The sequence below is a fragment of the Panulirus ornatus genome, chromosome 57 (assembly GCF_036320965.1).
Source record: "Panulirus ornatus isolate Po-2019 chromosome 57, ASM3632096v1, whole genome shotgun sequence".
NCBI lineage: Eukaryota > Metazoa > Arthropoda > Malacostraca > Decapoda > Palinuridae > Panulirus > Panulirus ornatus.
In genome coordinates this window covers 30,071,908-30,096,275 of record NC_092280.1, presented here as the reverse complement: position 1 = coordinate 30,096,275, position 24,368 = coordinate 30,071,908, and the positions used below count along the sequence as shown (strand labels likewise).

General features: G+C 39.7%; 2 protein-coding genes across 4 annotated transcripts; both read left to right on the top strand.

Annotated features, from left to right (window-relative positions):
* Nucleotides 1-6,735: 6,735 nt before the first annotated feature.
* LOC139766390 (uncharacterized) lies at nt 6,736-12,467 on the top strand. Its single transcript, XM_071694963.1, is given in 11 exon segments — nt 6,736-7,179; nt 7,369-7,599; nt 7,715-8,539; nt 8,673-8,903; nt 9,028-9,741; nt 9,843-9,986; nt 9,988-10,068; nt 10,199-10,489; nt 10,605-11,165; nt 11,346-12,105; nt 12,260-12,467. Coding segments are annotated over 10 exon segments (3,996 nt in total). The 5' UTR covers nt 6,736-6,822; the 3' UTR covers nt 11,907-12,105; nt 12,260-12,467.
* An 825-nt stretch (nt 12,468-13,292) lies between these two features.
* MED18 (mediator complex subunit 18) lies at nt 13,293-23,146 on the top strand. Of its 3 annotated transcripts, XM_071694962.1 has the most exons (8): nt 13,320-13,433; nt 14,108-14,241; nt 16,044-16,157; nt 16,778-16,903; nt 17,800-17,910; nt 20,314-20,399; nt 22,265-22,342; nt 22,724-23,146. In XM_071694962.1, the coding sequence occupies exons 3-8, from the start codon at nt 16,058-16,060 to the stop codon at nt 22,904-22,906; spliced, it is 684 nt and encodes a 227-aa protein (XP_071551063.1). In that variant the 5' UTR covers nt 13,320-13,433; nt 14,108-14,241; nt 16,044-16,057; the 3' UTR covers nt 22,907-23,146. The 3 variants fall into 3 exon arrangements, with proteins under 3 accessions (XP_071551062.1, XP_071551061.1, XP_071551063.1); XM_071694961.1 differs by lacking the exon at nt 14,108-14,241 and having other exon boundaries at nt 13,293-13,385; XM_071694960.1 differs by lacking the exon at nt 14,108-14,241 and having other exon boundaries at nt 13,299-13,433.
* The last annotated feature ends 1,222 nt before the right edge of the window (nt 23,147-24,368 follow it).

The following is a 24,368-nucleotide window of genomic DNA, read 5'->3' as shown; positions in this document are numbered from 1 at the left end:
GAGAAGAGTTTACATCTTCATGTATCATCATGGATAGAATGATGAGGAAAATTTAAAGAATATTGTTTTCTGGTTAGTATTCCATTACTTTTGAATAATATCATCGTTATCCATCAATAGTAGAAATACATTTTCTTTGTTTAAAAACTTCATCATAAAAGAAAATGGTCATTATATCATTTGCAGGACCTACTTTTTCTTAAACAATATTGATAATATATGGCATAAATACCAATCGCAGTGGTTGAAAACAGTACGTTTAAGAATAAACTTGATAAATATTTCGTTTTAAATCCACGACTAGCAATAAATGTTATTTCATATCAAAAAGAAATTTGTTTATATGTTTGAAACATCTGTATATCTTTCTTTTGCAATCTACGAGTTCCTGATGTCTTTGACTATCACAAACAGCCTCGTTAGGTTTGTGGTTGTTTATATTTCTCTATATTCTTGTTCTCTATTTTGAAAGAAATTAACGACGTATCTATCTCAAAGCTTAATTACTATCCTTGATGGTCGTAAAGCTATATTAGGACCACAGACTCTTATTCAAAATGAAAAGAATATAATATAAAGGCCATGTTAGGGAAAATATATTTTAGAACCCATTAATTTTCATGTCAAAATAACTATATTAACTTTGCACTGTTTGACAGTGTTACAAAAATTGTTTTATTTGTGAACACAAAACAAAATGCTCACGTAATGGAAGTCAAAAAACAAACTTGTACACTTACTGGGACGTAAACATGGTAACAATTATGTACACTTTGTCTTAGAATACAGTAAACACATACCTTGTATGGTATGTGAGTGAACTGATGACAATTATACCTTGTATGTGTTGCAAACTATATGAAGACTGTATATTATAGTAATTTTCTGCAAATCTTGTACGATCAGAACTTCTGCAAAACATATCAACAACTTCCATCATGTGACCACAGTAAGTACACTCCACATCGCGGAAGCATTTGAACAGCTCATGAAAATTGAACGTCAAAGTTACAGTGTACAGATCATAGAGTACCATACAGTACTGCTGGACTGTTACTATCATTCTTTGTTGCCCTAAAGAGAAATGTGCAAAAGCTACTAGCATTGTACAGCTGGTTAGTGGTGCTTAATATCCGTACACTGTACAACTTGTGACACCAGGACGATGTACCAACTTTTTACAATTTCTTTATGTAACCTGGAAATGCTGTGAAGTTTGCCAGCTTTATATAACTTGTAAAAATTGTCCTCAACGAGAACATTTAGATCTAGCGGAGCAGGTCCTGTGGCCAGGAAGGTTACACAGTACAACAGTGTTCAATAAATATGTGAACATCTGCTGCTTATTGACTTCTGGTTAAAAATATTTGAAAGGAAGCCTCTATCTAAATCATTCAGTTATTTGACTTTGACTTTCTAAAACTCGTAAGGTTTTAGGGATGTTTTGTGCCACAATCTCGCACGTTATGTCAAAAGTTTGAAACTGATGAAAGAGCCAAATGGTTAACCCCCCTTCCACACACACACACACACACACATAGACGGATCGGGGAACAAGAGAATGAAGAGCAGGGTGACCGCTTTACTTCAGGTCTGGCTCACCAACAAATCGTCTCACATGAAGACAAATGACACAGTTTCGTCCACTGATCAACAAAGTCATATCATCTAAGGTAGGATGACTACGAAGTCTCCCTGGAGCCTCCACAAAACTTCTGAGTTAATAATTTCGTATTAAGTGAGATATCGAAACAGCTGCTCTGACAACTGGTTTCCTGGGAAACAAAAGCAAAACTTATCCATGAAATCCACAAGGACGAGTCATCATAATTATTCATTTCCTGATTCCATCACACATTTCCAGGAACTGTAGGCACTCCACAAGCAAAGTCCAATGTGTTGTGTTGTAGTGTTAACACGTAGCTTGCTGTAGTATGTGTTATATTGTTAACACGTAGCTTGCTGTAGTATGTGTTATATTGTTAACACGTAGCTCGCTGTAGCATGTGTTATGATGAGGCAAGGTAGGTAGTGCTGGCGTGGTGGATCATGTTGTTAGCAATCATTTCCTTAAATACGTTTCCTTCTGGGACAGAGACGTTGACAAAGTCATTAATTTGTGTCTAAAGTTGTATTTCAATTCTGCAGCTGTAGGAAATTTATTATTATAACTGTTGCATGATAAAGCTTTATGTTATCACTTTTGAAATAAATTATGTTGTGAGGTCTGAACTGAAGTGTGTGAGGAGAAGTGACTGTCATTGTGACACACTGACTGACCAGGCAGTGTCCAGTCATTGTGACACACTGACTGACCAGGCAGTGTCCAGTCATTGTGACACACTGACTGACCAGGCAGTGTCCAGTCATTGTGACACACTGACTGACCAGGCAGTGTCCACTGTTCTCTTAATCACTCAGAAAGGCTTTGTTCAGAATGACGTCATATCATGAATGTTCGAGATGTTCACATGGAACACCGAATTCCTTCTGACCGAATCATGACTTTTGTTCACTATCTAAAAAGAACAGTTTTCTCCACCATCTTGTGATGGTGGAGAGGAAGAGAAAACATAAAATTCCTGATCATATGATCAGAAGGGTTTAGTGCATGAAGACGTCATGTCAGTAACATTGGAACGCCCGCACACCACCTTCTTTCTACTCATATGTTCAGAAAAGTGGAGTCACGTAAGACTTCAGCTCGTCAGTGTTGGCGGGAGCGTGAGCCTGGCTGGCCCCACCACTATATTGTGCCACTATGTAACAGGTGTGGGCGGCGCCTGGCTGGTGATCCTCCCACACCAGAATATACCTGACTCACGAGCCGCGGGGGTCGAGAGGGTGCACCCACACCCACGCGCCACCCACCCACCCACCCCTCAGATCAGTAATCACCCACCATGATCCCCCACATCAACACCAGAGTCCCACAGCAAGCTCTCTACACCCACACCTGCCACCACATGATACGACCCCGTCAAGCACCAGACAGCAAACCTCCCTTCCACAGCAAGGACATCCTCACACCCACACCAACAACTAACCACAAACTCTGCTCCTGTAGTGATAAGATAACCTTCACGCCCACATCAAGGACCACACAAATGCCACATCAACCACAGATCAAGACTCCATCCCTATATCAAGACCAGTTCAACACCAAGAGATCCTCCACACACCACATAAAGCCCCTGTCAACAACCACAGGTAATAATCCTCACTAACAGTTAGCTCCCTCACAACAGACCCCACGCTAATAACTACAACAATATGCCCGACTTAAAACCCAAACCCCTGACCAACAACCATTCAACAAGCCACATTAACCCCACAACAATCAGTCCCATACCAACAACCAAACATTAATATCCCCACACCACAAGTCCCTGATGCCCACATCAACAACCACATACCAGATCGGTTGTAGCGTCTCCTTCCCTAACAACAACAACAATAACTGAACAAGAAGTTCCTCCCACCACCGACCTGCACACAGGAAGACCCGACACACACACACACACACACACACCTGCCCCCAGCAACACCTCCTACACCCACTCCTGCCCCCACCAACACCTCCTACACCCACTCCTGCCCCCACCAATATCACTACAAGTTACAAGTGTCCACACCAGCAACACCACAAGCCATCCCCTCCACACACACACACACACACACACACACACACACACTTCAGTGAAGAACTCCTTTATACAAGATAATGTAAACACATGATAAACACATACGTACACACACATCCACTGACCAACTAACTGCATTATATACGCTTCACCATGTACTACTACATGTGACGTACAACGACACTGGTGGTCGCAGGATATGTGCAAACACATCATTTTTTTTGTAAACATCACGGGAAGAGAGGCGTACCGACTAGCGCTACGACCCATCGAATGCCATAATATATTTCTCGCCATATGTTCTACGGTTGACGAATGAAAGTAACACTATGTTCTTCACTGTCATGATTAACATGATCAACTCAGATATTACTAATGTTAATATTACCCATCGTAGGTAAGACTCATCATCAACAACAACACATAACTAAGATTATTAATAGTTGTGGCAGGAGCCTTGAAACGTGTGAGCACCTGGCACTCTCTTGAGGGAGACGTGGCCCTAGTGGTGTGTGTGTGTGTGTGTGTGTGTGTGTCTGTGCATTCCGGGGAAAGTGTGAGAAGTAAATTTTTGGGAAAAGAAATGTGGGAATGGTCCGTGAGGGTGACCACTACTAGGATCGTCTTAACCAGCTGGGAAGACAGTGATGATGTTGTTAGGAGGAAGAGGGAACTATGGTGCTGGCAGGAGGAAACAACTGTGGTTGTAGCAGTACAAGACATAACTGTGGTTGTAGCAGTACAAGACATAACTGTGGTTGTAGCAGTACAAGACATAACTGTGGTTGTAGCAGTACAAGACATAACTGTGGTTGTAGCAGTACAAGACATAACTGTGGTTGTAGCAGTACAAGACATAACTGTGGTTGTAGCAGTACAAGACATAACTGTGGTTGTAGCAGTACAAGACATAACTGTGGTTGTAGCAGTACAAGACATAACTGTGGTTGTAGCAGTACAAGACATAACTGTGGTTGTAGCAGTACAAGACATAACTGTGGTTGTAGCAGTACAAGACATAACTGTGGTTGTAGCAGTAACAGACAGACAGCTGACTTTGTTATCACGACAGATGTAAGGCAGGAAAGATGGCTGTGTGTCGAGGTTGTTACAGGAAATCTTGGTAAAGGATCGAAGGTTTGATACATAATGGGTGAGTCAGTGTGTGTAGACTGCTCTCCTGCAGAGGCGGGTCACATCTCACTAATAAGACTCGACAATCATTGTATGTGAGTCAAGTGAAGTTTCCTGACGGTTGTGGACTCAGGATGAGAGTGACCCAACCATGAACATGATGTAGAGGAAGTGGGTGGATGAAACCTTGTATGTATCTGACCCACAGAAATAACCTCATACACACTAAGCTGAGACAGAGGCATCACGCAAGAACCATCAGTTACCTCAAGCATAATACACATACCAATCCACAGAGGTCATTGAATCTGCCTTGATCTCCATACTGAGAGTTGAGCAGAGGATCTGAGTAAGGGTGGAGAGCAGAGACGTTGGGTATATGAGTGCGATCTTAAGATCTCTGTGGGCGGGAGAGGGGTAGGTAGACTGTCTCGCGTACCAGGCAAAGCCTGACCAGAACACATGGCATATACGGAGAGTTAGGAGACTAGAGAGATGATGATAAGGACGGGATGTATGTATGTATGTCTGGCAGGTCGTCCCAGAACAGTACGAGCAAAGAAGCAGCAGACATTACCATTCCAGTATGGCGAACACTGAGCTACCTTGGTAAGTGGTGGCCAGAAGGACAGACATCATGATGTAGGTGTGGATGAGAGACAACATCATGATGTAGGTGTGGATGAGAGACAACATCATGATGTAGGTGTGGATGAGACAGTAGACTAACACAGCAGGATCAGCAGGACGAAGGACATCAACAGTAAGGTAAAGATAAAGCATAGATGATGTACAGGTTGATGGGCGTGACGCTGGCGTTACGAGATTTGAGGGCCATAGGTCATGTAGCAGCCGTGATGGAATTGTTACAGTCGTCACAAACTGTACCTTTATGTTACAGTCGTCACATACTGCATCCTTAAGTTACGGTAGTCACTGTAAAATGTCCAGTGGAGACATGTGTGGACGGCTGACTTCCTGAACAAACTATGAGGTTATGTGAAATGGACATTAAGTGATGTTGTAGGTTTGAAGATCATGAAATATGAAGTGAAGAGAGAAAGCATCAGGTCGTACAGAGCAGCCACAGGCTTAGGAGGAGCTGCCTGCCACCGCAGTCTGGGTACGAGGTGTGTGGAGGACGCATGACAGCACGGCAGACCACATGATGAGTGTGAGAACCCTGGTGTTGTGTGGAGCGAGGAGTGAAGAATGTGGAGAACGACAGTGCATGATGTGCACCTGAGAGCGTTGCACAACACACACACACACAATGATTATATATATATATATATATATACATATATATATATATATATATATATATATATATATATATATATATATATATATATATATATATATATATATATATATATATATATATATATATATATGAGGACATGGCTAAGTGTGTGTCTATGATTCACTATGCTATTATGTACACACACGATATTTTTCTGGATTTCGAGCAGGTGTTCCAGGTATTGTTGTGACATTTCTGAGTAATCTTATGATCTAAGATATCAACTCTCGTCTTTCAACGATGCCAACAACAACAAAAAAACAATTTCTTCTGGAACATTTGATGAGACAAGTTACAGAGAACTTGGAGTGAGACAAGGATAACTAGGCCTGTCCTCAGTTTATATTAAATTCCTAAAAGAGATCAGTAAACACCAGGATTATAGACGTGAGTGACGCATCGTCACGTCTATAGATATAGTGTCTTTATAAGGAATCCAAGACAAAAATGGGGAATCTTCTGATTTTTTTCATGTATAGAAAACCACAGCAAAGAATGTTATGTTCGCGACTCAGTAAGAATGTGTGAGTAAGTTCGTGAAGCAACCGTTTCTTTGGCACCAACTCTGAGCTCTTAATATAACCAGGTGACGCCTCGAGCACGTCATAAGTGTAGGCGTTTCTGTAGTATAAATGCCCCGGGCACGCCCTCCTCCCATAGTACGCCACTACATTGTGTCAGGATAAGGAGGGATCTCAAGGTGTCCTTAGCTGTAGTGTTAACCAAGACAAGATCATCATGACATCTGTTCACAAGGAAAGTTCCCACACTACCAAGACCTTCAGTTCTACGTCAGGCAACAACAGTTCCCGAGGCAGGAAGTCCGACCAGGATTTCTGGGACTTTGATCTGCCCATCAGACGTAAGGGCCGCTTCTTCCAAGACTCCTCCTTCGAGCACGAGCGTGACGAGTTCGACGCCGCCGTCAGGAACGTACTGAAGAGATGGGGCGAGGGTGACCTACTCGGTGACACCTGGGAGGACGACAGCCTCCGCTCCTCCAACATCCTCAACCGCTACAGGAAGATGAGAGCAGACAACCTGAAGGAGGACAACCAGGCCGTCACCATCACCGACGACGACACCTGCCACAAGGTCAGTTCCTACCGCAGTCAAATGCAAGACAACATGTACACGAACCTCAGCGTCCGGGTTAACATTGATGGCGAGTGACCATCTGTGTTTCATGAATTACGTACATGTTTTGTGCTACTTTATTGAAACATTCAAGACCAACCGTCCGTCACTGTCAACAACAACAATACAGTGATAAATCTATTTCAGATCATGTTGGACGTCCACGACTTCATGAACGGCGACGTGAAGGTGAAGCTGGTGGGGGAGAGGGAGCTGGTGGTGGAGGGTCAGATGGGCAACTCCAACAATACAGACGCGACGTCTCTCGCTTCCCAGAGGTTCAAACGTCGCTTCTCCCTGCCAGATCTCACCAACATGGACGCCATCACATCTGTCATGTCCTCAGACGGCATACTGACCATCACTGCTCCCAAGATTGTAAGTACTTGACGAATCATAATAAAACAGATGCTATATGATAATCAGATACAAGTACGTTTTAAAGATTGACACATAACAGACAGTGATAATTTATATGATGTTTCTTCATCAGGTTAATCGCTCCAGAGATGGAGATTCGACAGTTCCCATCAATGTGACGGGAAACATGAAGTCCAATGTAACAGAAAACTACTCGTCCACCTCACACTCTAATGCGTCTTCAGACACCTCCAGGGTGGCGGAGGCACAGGGAGAGTGCGACTGTGAAGTATGTTCGCAAAGATATGGTGCACAAACAACGACCAACAAGCAACAAAGAACACATAAGGTTCCAATCAAGATCAACGCGACCCTGACAGAGAATCACCAAACCTCACAGACGAGAGAACCTTCACATACCTGTGACTCTGTGGACAGAAACACGGAGGCCAAGCAGGGATCTAACGTTACTGCAGAAAGTACCATCAAGAAGGAAGTTAAAAGTACGTATTCGAACACCACGATGGACGACAGTCACAAGATGAACCAAGGCAGCGATCACAGGGAGAACGTGTCCACCAGCACTAACGTTGGTTCAGACACCCAGCACTCGACAGGGATGCAGGGAAGCACACACACGAAAGCTCACTCTCAAAAATCCACGTCAACCAAAAGAGAATTCGGCGACATTCCCTTCTCCATCCGCGACTCATTGCCAATCAAAAGGAAAGGACATTTCTTCGACGATTCATTCTTCGACGATACGAGAACAGATTTCCATAAAGCAGTGAATGATATATTGAGGGAGTGGGGAGAGACGGACCTTCTAGGCGACACTTGGGATGACACAAACCTCCGTCACTCCAACAACCTCAACCGCTACAGGAAGCTGCGAGCTCACAACCTGAAGGAGGACAACCAGGCTGTCACCGTCACGGACGATAACACCTGCCACAAGGTCAGTCCCTCCCTCATCACACGTCGGTCACATTATGTATGTCTTCCACATATGAATTACATGTGTCGGTTATGTATGAGAGAAGACATCCCTCCAAATGACGTGTTCATGTAATGAAATACAAACATTTCAGATCGTACTGGACGTCCACGACTTCATGAACGGCGACGTGAAAGTGAAGCTGGTGGGGGAGAGGGAGCTGGTGGTGGAGGGTCAGATGGGCAACTCCAACAATACAGACGTGACGTCTCTCGCTTCCCAGAGGTTCGAACGTCGCTTCTCCCTGCCAGATCTCACCAACATGGACGCCATCACATCTGTCATGTCCTCAGACGGCATACTGACCATCACTGCTCCCAAGATTGTAAGTATCTTTATAATCTTGTTCTCAAGTCAGTTTGATGCCACAATGAAGTGTTTCGAATGTAGTTCTAAGACTTAGTAAGACTCAGCTCTATGACATATAATGATATACGTTACGTCCACAGGTAAATCAAGCTAAAGATGAAGACTTTACAATTCCCATCAAAGTTAGTGGAACAGTTAAGAACCAAGCAAAAGGACAGTTTCAGACTTCCTCCACCTGCCAGGCCACAACAGACAACTCTACTCGTACCAAGGACTCTACCATGGTACATAAACAAGAGACAGAAAATCAGAAAAATGAATCTGGACAAAATGTTACTTACTCGTCTGAACAAAAAGGGGAAAAGTCAACCTTAGTAAAGATTGATGTGGCTGATGCAAACAGCGAAACTCTCTCACACACAGATGGATCTCAGAAATCAAGTGAACATTTTACATCACGAGCAACACAGGAAGGTTCAACAAGTTCAGCACAAGCAAACACTGTGAACAACAGAGCAAACGAAGAGATAGAAAAACAGAGCGAACAGAAGCAGAATGTTTCAGACATATCAACGCAAACCAGCTTTACGTCTTCCTCTAAGATGAACGAAGAGAAACATTCTGAGTCCAGCAAGGGCATCACTCTACCCATCAAGACCAGAGGACTCTTCTTCAACGATATGTTCTTCGAAGATACCTGGAAGGACTACCAGGACGCCGTGAGGGACGTGGTAGTAAAGTGGGGCGGTCAGTCCACTGCCGACGACATGACCTGCTACAGGAAGTTACGAACTCGTGACATGACGGAGGAGAATCAGGCTGTCAAGGCCTCAGAGGACGAACGCAACTATAAGGTAAGATTTTCTAAGGAACACAAGTGTTGATATGGACAGAATCTTGAGCGATAGGGCTTAACAACTTGGGGTTCCTCTCACACACATGTCTGCTTCTCCAGTTTGTTGTAGACGTGCAAGACTTCGTTAAGGACGGAGACGTAACCGTCAAGGCAGTGGACGAGAGGGAACTGGTGGTAGAGGGACGCGTCGAGAGGGAAGAGGGCGGCTCCAGGTCCACAAAACGATTCCTGCGTCGTTTCGTAGGTACCCAATGCCGCTCAGATGGAGTCTGTGTCCTCCGTCATGTCCTCAGACGGTGTCTTGACCATCATGGCACCGAAGAAGGTAAACCATCTTGATGTCGTGGTTCTTGGTATGTAATGAGAAGTGTAAGGGAATTATCGGGACAAATATAATGGCCATAACCAGCTTCTATGTATAAAAGATTTTGAAATACATTTTCATTGTTTTGCAGCCGTCGAGCCTTCAAGGAGAGGCGGATGATGTGGCTGTGAGTGTCAACAGATCTCAGGAAAGGAGAGAGAAGGTCAGCCAGATCACAGAGGAGCAGAGTGTGAAGACGGGCACCGAGGCGGACGCACACCCGTCAGTCAGAGGCAAGACTGACGCTTCTCTTGGTTCCTCCATGAGCAGCGTCTCAACATCTTCATCAGCTCTCGATGAATCTTTGCGACGTGATGGCTCTTCGTGTCGACACAGTTCATCTGTGTCATCAAGTGACAACATCAAGACTTCATCAGACGTGGTAAGTGTTAGCATGGTCAGGTTCCTTGTGTTATATCATCATCAATACTTGCAGACACTTAAAGTGGCCAACTCGACTGGTTTTATCTTATGTCGTCCCCTAATCTATTCCCCAGATGGGCTATGAAAGAGGACACGTACAAGAGGAGGTTCAGACTGGAGGATTTGGTGAGCAGAAGACAGATAGCTGGAACCTGGACTCTGAAAACACACAGCATAAGAAGAACATTTCCTGCAAAATCAAAATAGATTATGAGGAAGATGACGTCAGCAGGGAGTCAACTGGATCCAAGACTTCGACGTTTGCTGACGAGAACGAGTCCGATGCCGTCCACCGGCGTCTTGCCAGCGATCAGCAGAGCAGTAAACGTGGCGGTGAGGCCGCCACCAGTGACGCCTGGGCTACCGACGCCGGCGACGTGAGTGAACATTACGAATTCGACGAGAAATACAAGAACAGGTCACTACCCATCAAGACCAGAGGACTCTTCTCCGACGACACCTTCTTCCGGGACTGCCGCCTGAACTTCAAGACTGCCATTAAGGAGGTACTGCAGAAGGCACAGGAGACACCCTCCTCAGACGACGAGGTCGCCGCCTATCGCAGTCTGCGTCGACGGGATCTTAAACTCGAGAACCAAGCCGTCCACGTCGATGACGACCTGAGTTATCAGACGGTAAGCGTCAACATCTTGTGGTAATGATGACGTAATGATATTGTATGGTATGGTTAAGGGTAATGCTAGTAAAGTCTAAAGTCCAGTTTGTAGCTACTGGTTAGATAGGTCTTCCTTGCATAAGTTTCGTACCATTTAATTCTATGCTGTGACTGATGGTCTGTTTTCCTGCGTCCTCAGATCGTGCTTGACGTGTACGACTTTCTTGGAGGGGAGGTGACGGTGAGGGTAGTGGAGGGGAAGGAGCTGGTAGTGGAGGGACGAGCCAAGAGGAAGGAGGGAACCTCACTCACCACACTGAGTTTCGTGCGACGTTTTCCTCTGCCAGACCGGGCCGACCTGGAAACCATCAGCGCCGTCATGGCCTCCGACGGCGTCCTCGTGATCGTCGTGCCCAAACTCAGAAGATACTCCAGACCTGGAGCCACGAGAGGAAGGGAACTCTCCAACGAACGCCAGGCTAGGCTGGATGGTGGTGAGATGGGACGCGGCTGGAAGGATAGGAACGTGCGCGAGTCGTCCAGGGAATCCCAGGGTCGTAGTTGCCGCTCCTTCATGTCTTCCAGGCTACGAGACTCGCCCGATATGTTTAGCGAGAGCCAGAGGAGGGGCAGGGAGACAGGGCCCTCCTGGCAGGAGAGGAATGTAAGGGATTCCTCTACTGACTCGGAAGGTTCCTGCCACGCCTTCGGCAGCAGCCGCCGCTCCCGCCACCAACACTTCAGCTCTGACCTGTTTTAATACCACAAGTAACACTCTCACGTCAGCCACAGTGAATTTAGTGATGTATAGACTGTCGCTGACAAGATACGAAAACATTTATGTTGTTTTGGGATGGAAAAAAAATCAATAATTAGTTAAATTATGAATTATATACAGAGAGATTGTGGTAGAGCTACGCGTCGGTCTACAGTAGCTGCGAATGGCACTTAATCATCAGGTAATTATTAATTCCATATATCATTACTTAACCTTTCCTAAGTTATCTGCTACAGATATAAATGTGTTGGTGAAGAGTTTGTTCAGATGTAGAGCAACACACAATCGTCCAGTTCTCCTGGTATATCATATTGTCTTTTCTTCTCTCCGGACAGATGCCATGACCCAGCCGACTCTACCCTACACTGCTCTGAAGACAAACATTCCCTCAGAAATTTACCAAATGTGGAATTATTTTTGTAATATTTGTGTGATATTTCCTCGGTTGTTGACTTTGTTATTTGTTATATTGACAGCGTAAGTCCATTGGCTGGACAAGAGCTTTTCTAAATATATATATATTTAATAAAGATGGATCAAGTTTTCTGCATATATTTTGCCTGACGACCTCCTGGATATGTGGGTCACTGACTGACATGTTAACAAGTGTGACACCTGCGGGTTGGCAGGTGGCAGCAGATCTGATGTCATAGCCTCCACCACTGACCCAACATTCCGTGTCACAAACTTCACACTTTGCCACGAGTATTATCCCACACTCACCTAATGCACTCTTGTTCCTCATACATATCTCTAGTGTAGTTTGTTACATTTCAGTCAAATTTCTGTTCATTTTTCTCTAAGTTTCTCAGTCAGCTTCTCTTGGTAGTTAAGTTTCACACTTTCACGTTCAACATGTCTACTTTTAACCTCGGTTTAGCATTCACATATCTCGTCCTATACCATATATATATATATATATATATATATATATATATATATATATATATATATATATATATATATATATATATATATATATATATATATATGTGTGTGTGTGTGTGTGTGTGTGTGTCTACAAAAGTATGGAAAACACTTTACGATACCGTTCATAAACATGTCGATAATAATACCATCTGTGTAGAGGATTTCTTTTTCTAAAGTTCTATAAATGGAATTTCACTTTTCCATGCGACATAAGGTGGATGAGATGAGGATATATTGGGTCCCTTAGTCTTTCACAGTAAATTAGCATACCTAATCAGACCTGATACTAACCATTATAATCCCACCAACCCATCCAAACCTAATTTCCTTATTTTGATATATATATATATATATATATATATATATATATATATATATATATATATATATATATATATACATATAATTTTTTCTCATTTTTGAATTTTATTTGTTTACAAACATTACACTCGGGACGGTCCAGCCTCCAGCAGGCCAACTGAAGACTGCTGTGTCCTGCTGGTCACCTGAACATACCAGTAGTTGACTAAGGTAAACGAAGATTTGATAAACCATCCTAGGAGCAGTCTAGGTTAAGAGGTATGTATATATAAAGAGGATATATGGTAAAGGGAAAAGATGATAGGAAGTCTTACACCAGTGTATCATGCCCAAGTGTCGGACCGCCGTGCTAGAGAGGTTGAAGACGCTTATATTAATCAGTCTAGTAAAGCACTGGCTTATGGGTAACACATAACTGACCTTGTGTAACCATGATGTTCATGAACATCACCTGAATCACTTGTCAATAATTTCATCTTGCAGTGATAATTTATAGTACTGTATGTACAGTTAATTGAGACTTGGGAGCATGAATGACTTTTTTAATTTTTTCATTAGATATTCCCCTTTGTACTTTACATGGCACAAGTCAATAAAACTGTTTGCATAGTGCAGTTAGACTGTTCTGTAGACTAATAAAACAACCAAACTTAACCTAGCTTAAGCTTCAATGTTTCCAGAAAGAAATCCAGGTTGTATTTCACAGAACAATGTTCATTTATTACTTTTTATTTATCATAAATAAAATGATAGTGGGGAAAACTTCCACATATTCAGAAAAACTGTGTGCTTGATGAACATAAACCTGTATGAAATGCTTATAAAAATCAAAAGAACCTACATAAGCCTCATTCTACTTTCCCTTGCAGTTGAGGTGTACCTTAGATTTTAATGTTCTGATTAAAGTGCAACATCAACATTATTTGTCACAGATGAGTGTGTCACATGATCCAGATGTGTTACTGCGTGGTTGCTTCCAGTTTCATGAGTGTTCATTACAAGTGAAAATGAAAGCTGGCAAATGGATGTAAACTAATCATGATTATCCAAAGGGCATAGAAATAAGGTATTTTTTGGCTGTCAAAGTAAAATTTATTGGTTTCATCTATTTTTCAGTGATCCAACCCCAATTTTTTATGATTATCATGGCCTTTGCCACTATTGCTTTATATTTCTTGTAAAAAAAAGCCCAAAATCACACTCCTTGGTCTCGTGATATTTTGAATAACCGTACTGTCTTTGAAAAATTAAGGCAGTGAATTGCCTAAGTGATTGAGGCAGTGTCTTTAAACTTAATAATTGCCTAACTTTGGAATATCTTAGAATTTCTCGTTCAGTGATAGTGCACTGTACAGAAACTACTGGAAGACAGGCATGCTGTTATTGGGTCTTATTTTTTTATTTTCTAAGTTGATGGTGGGGAGAGCTATGAAGATCACTAAATAATTGTTATCCTTCTGGGACTCAACAGAATTTATGAAAGCTTTACTTCATCTCCCCCAACAACTGACTTTCTCGTTATCTTTTTTATTTGAAAAATGCATTGTGGAAAGTTTGTGAGGTCAAGTACATATAGATGCCTTCCAGCTAACTAACAGGTTTAGTGCACATCCTTCACCATGTGTTGGAATACAGCAAATAATAGTTTTTGTATATTTTGACTACAGCAGTGAACATTAAGGGAAATCTTGGCCCTCGGCAAAATTATGTGACATTTTCATAGTTCCTGTTCATTTATAGAAGTTGATATATATCTCACCTACTTTTACGGTAATTTACCTAACATTTTCCCCTGATTTTCATAGCCCTCCTCTCTAGTAACATATTTGTTATTGTAGAGATAAAGTAACCCAAATCACGCAGTGCTGATCTCATTGTATTTTCCATACACTACACTGTCATGCAGAACCAGGTCAGTAATATTCTATAGTTAATTTTGAGGTGCTTTTCTTCTGCAGCTTTATAATTCTCGTACTGTAGAATGATGATTCGTAGGAAACATTTTGTTTAAAGAGACATTTCAATTCATTTACTTGCCTATGGAAAAGTAAACGTGAAACCAAAACTTTCATATTTACAATGGTTTTTCAAATTAGAACAAGTCATTTGATGTGGAGCACTACCCTGTGTTGCAAAGCTACAGCAACATGGAGTATAGAACCAGCTAAACAGTATTTTAGTTAGATAGCAATTCAAACATTGATTTTTCATCTTTCCTCATTTATTGTTTTAACTTACGTTCTCTGCTTTGTCCATGCCTTACCTACATAAAGGTATCTCTAGATTGTTCACACTGCATCCAGTGGGCCTGTAGGCCCTTTGCATCCTGCTTATATTTAGAGAATGTTGCTGAAAGTTATATTAACAATTGTAAACAGTAACATTCTGTATTAAATTTTGTCGCCAGTTCTACTAATCATGAATACTTTATGGCAGAGGAAGGTAGATAAAAAAAGTCATTACAAGAAAACAGTTGGATTAGTAGGTCAGAAGAAATGTAGTTTCTTTCCTTTTACTGCAACATGGTAAGATTTTCTAGACATTTAACTGCTTGGGATATATAGCCTTTCATTATATAACAGGGAAATTGCTAACAGAAAGAGAAATGGAATGTGTGGTGCATTTATAACCAATCAGATTGGTTCTATATACATGTCATTTGCAAGGATTATTTGAATGATAAAGTGATAACACACAAAGTGACACACAAAGATAATGTATTTTGGCTTTGTATTGTTTCATGAAATGTTTTGATTCCTATAAATGTAAGAAAAAAAATTAATAGATCATACTCTGCCTTTTTTATGACAGAATATCTTGTACCTTATACTGGTATATATATATTTCACTGCATATTCTACATTTCAGATTTTCTTCTAAAAATGGCAATACCTGTATCTGTAAATGTTCCACTTACTAACGAAACAATAGATGCAACACACAAGAACCATATCGTTCCAGACCAAGAATTTTTACTTCAGGGTAAGTTTAATCTTAAATTATCCTGTTGAATAATATTTTGTTTTCTGTTCATAGTACCACTGTTGCACATGGGCCCTTTCTTTTTATTACAGCAAATTTATAATATTACCAGACATCATATAGACACAATTATGGAGGTGTAGCAGAGCAATCACAGTGCTCTATTGCTGAACTTGAGGCTGTTTGAGTTTAACCTACATTGGAGGGTTTATCTTCAGTTCCTTCAGCTCTAAACAGGTAACTGGTCTGTATGCCTGGGGCAGTCAAGATCTGGCTTGTCTAGGTTTTACCTTTATGAGAAATTAAGAAATCTAGGAATGTTAGAAACACAGAGAGGAGACCCCCCTCATATTTTCCTTTGCATTTATCTCCCATACTTGTTTTTGAAGGTATCAGTGCTGAGACTATAACTTCAATTACATAAATCCTGTAGAAATTTTGACATTAGAGAAGTTGATTATGCTTAGAGTATGCATCAGTTGTCAAAAGAATAGAAACCGAACCCAACTGCCCCATCATCTGTTATTCATGGAAAATTGACTCTCCTTTTCTTCTAACATTTCCTTCAATTTGATATGATTTTTTTTTTTTATAGATCTAATAGTATTTTTTCTTCCTAGGTTCAGTGTTGGATACATCACTAGGAGTAGTCATTGACCGCCTTCGTGGGTTGTGTGACAATGCAGATATACCTCCAGAAACCTTTCACGACCATGAAGTGGTTTATGTTCTGAAAGACTTTAATGGTACGAGGGACTTTGTATGACCAATTTTTAGTTTACTGCTGAAGTTTTGTGGAGAGTTATCTACTACTGATCATTTTTATGCAACTGAGTTTTCTACCAAAATGTACACTCAAAACATTTCCTGAAGAATTCTACACACTGCTTTTACCTAGAGGTGAAAGATTTATTTTCTCATTGCTGGAAAAAATAAGAGTGTAAGAAGATAGTATGAGTTTCTTCTGCAGTTGTGAACAAGATGGTAGGCACTGGTTTACAATTCAGAAGACTTAGAGAAATATGTAAGTTAAAGGGAAAACAGTAAAAGCCTGAGAAACTGTTTTTGCTGTTTACTAGAGAAAACTAAAGCATTCCAGAATAAGTTCTATACTTATGTTTACCTTCTCATATTTCTTTTTGATTTACCTACACAATCTTCTTTTTCTTAAGGGCTATCAGCCTATTATGCTTAATTGCAACTTTTTGGTCTAGACACTTCACCTCATTTTCAAAATTTTCTTGATCCTCACTTATAAGTAGTTTATTTTTTATTCTTTCATTTTATTTTGTTAATCTTATGCATTTTATATTGTGATATGCGCTCTATTTTTTAATCAGATAATTATTATATTTGCCCAATTTTTATGAATATTTTTTAATCTATTGGTTCCTCCTATGGTTAAGTAGGAAGCACTAGTACACTTAATGAGATATTCATTTCGAAATTTAGTTGTATTAAACTTTTGTATAGGTACATTTTACATTCATACAATAACATAAGATAAAAGTCAATGCACTTGTTTGAATTTCATATAAATTGATTTTTATGTTAGGTTCTTCATATCTTAACAAGACTGATTTGCATTTACATTTTCCCATGAAATACGAACATGAAAATTATTGATGATGGTCTCTTACAGCTCCATCCAATCCTGGGCCAGCGGCACAAGGGGACATACTGCGAGTAAGACATGCAGTGGACCATCCAGAGCTCCCCTATCAACTACGATATGTTGGATATCCAGAAATTGGTACAGTAGATGTCACTAGACTATATCAGTACTTTTTACATTATAGGTTCTAGTCACTGACAGAAGTTCTCATCAAGACCAGGACTTTAATGAAGAAAGGCATAAGGAAAATCTTGCCTTTTAGTGGTACAGGTTGTAATAGTTTAGAGATATATGAAGATATAGATTTCCAGTGCTTATTGGTTGAGGAGAAAGACATAATCACAATTGCTCACTCTCAAAATGCCAGTAATCACACAATGATTATGTGACAAAGTGACATTCCATATACTACATAGTCTAGCCAATGGTGGAGAAACACGATCAGCCAGCTGTCAGAAGCAGAAACCTAAGTAAAAATTGTGGAAGAAAGAAATCCAGCTGGAAGTTACAAGGAAAGTGGATTGAGTTTTTAGGTTAGATACAGGGTTCATAAGGCAAAATATTTTTGACTGAAATCTTTTAAATACACAGAGCTAGTACTGCTCCATATGTGAAAAATGATGCTCTGTACAAGGACATATCTGTCATTTATGTAAGTAAAGAGACTGCTCAGAAGAGAAAAAAGTTTGGCATTTGAGCAAGATTCCCATATTTTTAAAGGGAATCTTGGCTTTGCTAAATATATTAGGTATTATGATAATATCGGTCACATTTATTGGTGTACATAGTGGAACCACAGAGCCATCAAATGGGAAGGAAAAGTTACAAAGAGTTTCAGAAAAGAAAAATAAGACATACCTTTTGTCATTACAGTTTTTATGGTATTCCCTTTCTCCTTGTGTCTTTAACCATATTTACGATAGGCAAATTACTCCAACTTGCCATTTGCTGTATACCCTAATGATATCAATTGTGCACCTCTACTGATTTTCTATCTTATTTATGTCTTTGATGCTCATCTCCTTGGGAAACTCCCTCAAGGGGGTGGCCGCTGCAAAAGTCTCCATAACTGGTGAATTCCAGTGCTGCTACTGAGCCTGTGCTACTGAAGTGCAGGCTCAATGCATAGCTGTCACTACTCCTCCTAATATCCAGATGGGTAGTACCAGTAATATACTTCCCTTGTTAGTGGGAGCCTACCAACTACTATTTGATGATAATGATTGCCTTGGTCATTGTATGTTTCTCATTCTTATTTTTTTATCTATCATGACTGGTGAACTCTTAGATTTTAAATATATACATTAGAGTTGGGACAAGCACTCTGTTCTACAAACATCCCCTCCTACACTGAATTATTCTCACTTACTAGAGCTGTTGGTGTATCTCCAATTATCTCCCTTTTATGTCTTTTTTTTCTTAGTCGATGACCCCTTCCAATTATATTTACATACAAGCACTTATATTCATCTACATATCGACTGTTGTACTTTAATTGCCTGCCTATCGAAGAAGGTACATAGCTCTTACATGCATTAACTTTCAACATCCTGTTTCAACACTATTATCACATCATCATTGTGATCCACAACCCAATTTCACCTTTGATTCACCAATTAGAACAGTATTATTTCCATATGATATCATAACTTGCATTTTATATAACCATGATTTGACTGTAAGCTCTATCTCAAACTCATCCAACATAGAGCCAAATTCATGTAAAGCATCAAATAATTATGGTGACATTGTGCATCCATGACATATCCCTTCATTTACTTATAATCACTCTCTCTTACCATCTTATAGATTTTCATTACATTTATTTATTAATAAAGTTCTAAACAGTATCCAGAACCTTCCATGAATCCTATAAAGTCATAACTTCTTGTAGTCCTTCCTTGTTTTTTGAAAGGTAGTGTTGATCTGGGGTTAGAGTAAATTCTGTCAAAGTTTTCAAGACTCTCCATGCATATAGCCTTCATTTCTTCTGTACCATCTTTCTGCAGTGGTTATTGAACTGTATCATATGAATTTTCATGTAGTTGAATAGTTTTATCTTGGCTGTGTCACTAAAGTAGGGAATGGCAATCAAGTATGAAGAATTTAGATATGATTTTTTTGAATCTATAAATGCTGTATGCATTCTGTTTTCTCAAGAACTTATAACGCTATCTTACTTGTAAAAACCTGATCAACTCACCCTTATACCCTTGTAAACTCATCTTGCTTCTTCACCTACATTTGCCTACCATATATCTTGACAATTATGTCAAGAGGACATGTTCCTGTGTAGTTTTCACAATCATTTTTACTATGGTGCCCTATTAAACAGTGGAGCATTCACTGCTTTTATCTACTCATCGGGTACATGACCACATTTCCATGTTCTTTAGAAGCATAAAGGACAGAGAAGCCAGTGTAAAGCTTATTGAAAAATTTTCTGGTTGAATGGTTTAAAAGCTAGGTGCGATTAATCACAGATTAACATTATAGATAATTACGAATATAACTGAATGTTTAAATGCCTTTATTTTTCAGGGAATCATCCAGCCCTCCTACGTAACTGTTTGGATGTTCCTGTTAGTAACAATGTTTGTGAATTTCTTCAAGAACTAGGAGCAAAGGTAGGGATAAAATGATTTTCAAGCCAAAAAAATACTTTTAAGTAATACAAGGTAAAAAAGCAAAAATTTTTAAACTCTCAGCCTTGAGGTCAGTGAAACATGCAATAATCCTTCGGTCATCTTCTGTCATTTGCTTCCCATTATTTCATAAAGCAGAGGGTATGGTTATAAGTAACTTAAACAAGAATTGGGGTATTATTTCATCAGAGTTTTGTTAATGTTCTATAACAGCGTTTTGGATATTTAGAAAATTTGGTCAATCTAAACATGGATTCATGGTCAGAAATGACTGATTTTTCCTATACATCATGTGTCATTTGTGATGCCATTAATCTGATTGCTTTATGATTTGACAAAACCTTGTAAGTTGATAAGCATATCTCATAAGCAGAGTTACAGGTTACTGACTTCAATTTTGTTAGTTTTTACAGATGATGTTATAGCTCATAAAGATTATTGGTAATTACTTATGTGCATTTTTGTTCTTATTGACTTTGGTGACAAGATACTGTCCACTTGTATTGCCTTATGTATATCTTATTTCCCACTAATGTTTGCTTTGTGATCAGGAAATTTTACAACCTTTTAATACTGAATGTCCTCTACCATCTCAGTGTAGTAGTTTCAGGAAAAGATGACCAAGTCTTTGAGAGAAAATATTCAGACGATTTGTAGAAAACAGATGGTATGGATTTTAAGTCTCTGAACAATCAAAAGCTTGAGCATTGCTTGCATACATCAAAGTAGTAGTCACTATATTGCAACTGTCCATTTACGTTCAAGATATCACCCATCCCTACAACACTACAGACACCATTTCAACATATGCCAAGATCCTTCATGCCCACAGTGCAATTAGGACAATGATGACATAGAATGTATTACTCAGTTGCCCTTCATGGAGATGTACACACAACATCACTACGCTGTATGACCTATAGTCCCAGCTAATGGACGCAGCTAGCTTTCTGAACATTGCAATAGCCTCGTAAAGATAGAAGGTACTCCTGGGACAAGAAGTAGGTAGTAAGTAAGTATACATTAATATGTGTGTGTAGTAACAGACTTAAGTTTTTGTCTTCGTCTCTAGGTGTTTTGCCTTGTACCCTACAGCTGTTGTCTCATGTGATCTAAAGCTATGATTGACATAGCCAAGCCTATAGAGCAAGATGGAACTGATGGGGATGAATGAATAATATCAATGTTGCACCTGGTTACTACTCTGCTCAAGAATTCTATTGGTGGTAAATGAAATTATTTTTAAAAGTAATAGAAGGATGAAGACCCAAGAAAATGTTTAAAAGAAATTTTAGTGTTAGTAGGAGAGATCTTTGATCCCTTGAAGCTTTGGAAGCATCACCCAAGTATTGATGGGGAATGGTTAAATTGAAACTGATAACTTGGAGAAAAGCAAAGATTGGATGAGTAAAATATCTTTCTTATGCAAACAGAATGGAAGAGAGGGTAGGTGATAGACCACTCTAATTTGAATTGATAGTTAACTGTAATACTAAAGATGATTTTAGTATGCAACAGAGCCAAACAAGCTTTCAAATCTAAATATTGATAAATGGAATTTTGTATATGCTCTCTTGCATTAATTTGTAAATGGTGTATTGATATAAAGTGGTAGCGAAAGACACTTATAAATGGAGAGATTAAAGACTGGTAGATATAGAGAGAGATGTTAAGAAACAAAAAAGATAGATTTTGTAAGATAGATTGAAATATGTAATTACTGGACCAAATTGATGGGTTTTAGGTGGATTCTCACTATTCTGCTGTAATGATGTACACCCTAAGAATTATCCTGCCATATGTTTTACCTTATGGTTTTCCTCAGAAATAACTTTCTGCTCTTTCAGCTTGATCATGAATTTGTGGCAAAAGGATCCATCATGAAAAAAGGAAGAATAAAAGTAACTGTATTCAAAATGTATAAGGTAAGGTTATTAGCAAATTCTGTCAGTATAGTTATATTGTTAACCTTTGTAGTGCTGAATGGCAGGATACATTGTTTAACTGTTAATGAATTCAGTTGATACTTTCATATAACTGTAATGTTTACTTTAACAGATTCTGAAATAATGATGGAGATACTGTAACAGCATTTTAGAATAAAGATTTAAAGAGACTCTTTTTTTTTAGAAAGAGAGCAATGGCGTACTTTGGTTTAGGAGGAAATAGCATATAACAGTTCCCTGTGTTAGATACTGGGATGTAATTGGGAGTGTCTGTTATTAGTAAGGAGAAAAATTATATTGATTTGTATGATTCATAGTGTAAAGTGAAAAAGAAATACAGTAGCAATATATTTCTTTCAGATTGGTCCTGGTATGTCTAAGGATAACCTTGAACCAATGACAATGTCACACTTAGTGGAGCTAAGTGTATTAACCAGCAAGACGGATATGGCTGTTGCTGATGATCTTCGTGTTCTGGCAGACCAGCTCAAACCACTTGTACAGTTAGAAAGGATGGACTATCGTAGACTAGGACCTCCTTGAGGGGATATGTGATGTTAAGTAACTTTCAATGGACAGCTGTTTTGTACATGTGTGAAACATTGAATTGAATGATTAGGAATATGAAATTGGCTTGCATCAGTGGTTTAATTTGTTTTATTTTGGGAAGAAACAATGAGCTGGATGATTCAAGAGTGTGCAGACAAGTAAAGTAGTCATTTACAAAAAAATCAAGCACAAAGAAGTAAATAAAAGATTGAGTATAATAAAACATTTTTCTTTCTCTGTGTTTTTCCTACCAATTCTAAAGTTTATAGAGCTGAGGAGTCAAAGTAAGAAACTCAATATTTTATCACAGAAAGTAAGAGAGTGAAACTAAGGGGGACAGATCAGTAGCTGTTGCAGAATTGTTTGGTGAATCTATGATAAATTTTGATCCACTAACTTGATGGTATAAATGGATATGAAATAACACTATATGATAATCATACTCCTGGACCCTTTTCCTAAACATCAGATTGGGTGCTTTTACTAACAGTCTTAGAGAACCAGCCTATAGGGTCGTGACTGGGAACCTGTCCTGCAAGGTCAAAGCTCTTTGACAACCAGGATATCACCAGATAGTGGTAACAGAGAGCTCGGCAGCTTTATGTTTCTTTAGGTGGGTTGTTTTCACAAAAGGAAATACAGAAATTGGTGAAAGTTATCCCAACTGAGGCAGCCATAAGTACATCCTCCTGCTGCAGGAAGGGAAAGCCTGGGCAGTTCAGGCAGGATGTGCAACAATGTGCAACAGTTAATGTATCATACAGAACAAGTAAACACATTGTACAAATGAAAGTAGCAAGAAGAGTAAATATGACAATGTTGAAGAAAAAAACATGAACAGCAGCTACAAATTTCAGCCACAGTCATGAACAAAAACAAACGAATAACAACAAACAAACATCAACCACTATGAATAGAAAACACTAGAACAAACAAATACCATCAATAAACCTGATACACACTGACATCAAAACGAAAAACAAGACTAGAGAGAATCAGAGAAACAATAACTACGAACTTCTAGACCAAAAATTGATGAGAAAGGAAACATAATAGAAAGAAATAAGCATAAGAACAAGAACAATAAACGCAACATTTGAAACACTGCTCAGTGAGCAAGAAACATCAACAAATACATCGTGGATAGTAACAGAAATGGAGGTGACAAAGATGCAATTGGAACAAAGACGAGACACTACTATCTACAAGTGCAACTCAGACAATGACAAAGAGACATTTTTCCATAAATGGAATATTGACAGCGATAGAGAAAATTTCATTGAACTCAATATGAAGAATAAAGAGAAAGAGCAAGAACAACACATCAGCAGTAACCTTAAGAAGCAGACTGACGGTGTCTCTCCCTCTTGGCGGTAGGACGCAGGCTCTGGCCACCACCCCATCACCGACGCTCTTAAATTGTTATTCCAGCCGTCATTACTGCGGGTGTCGAGGC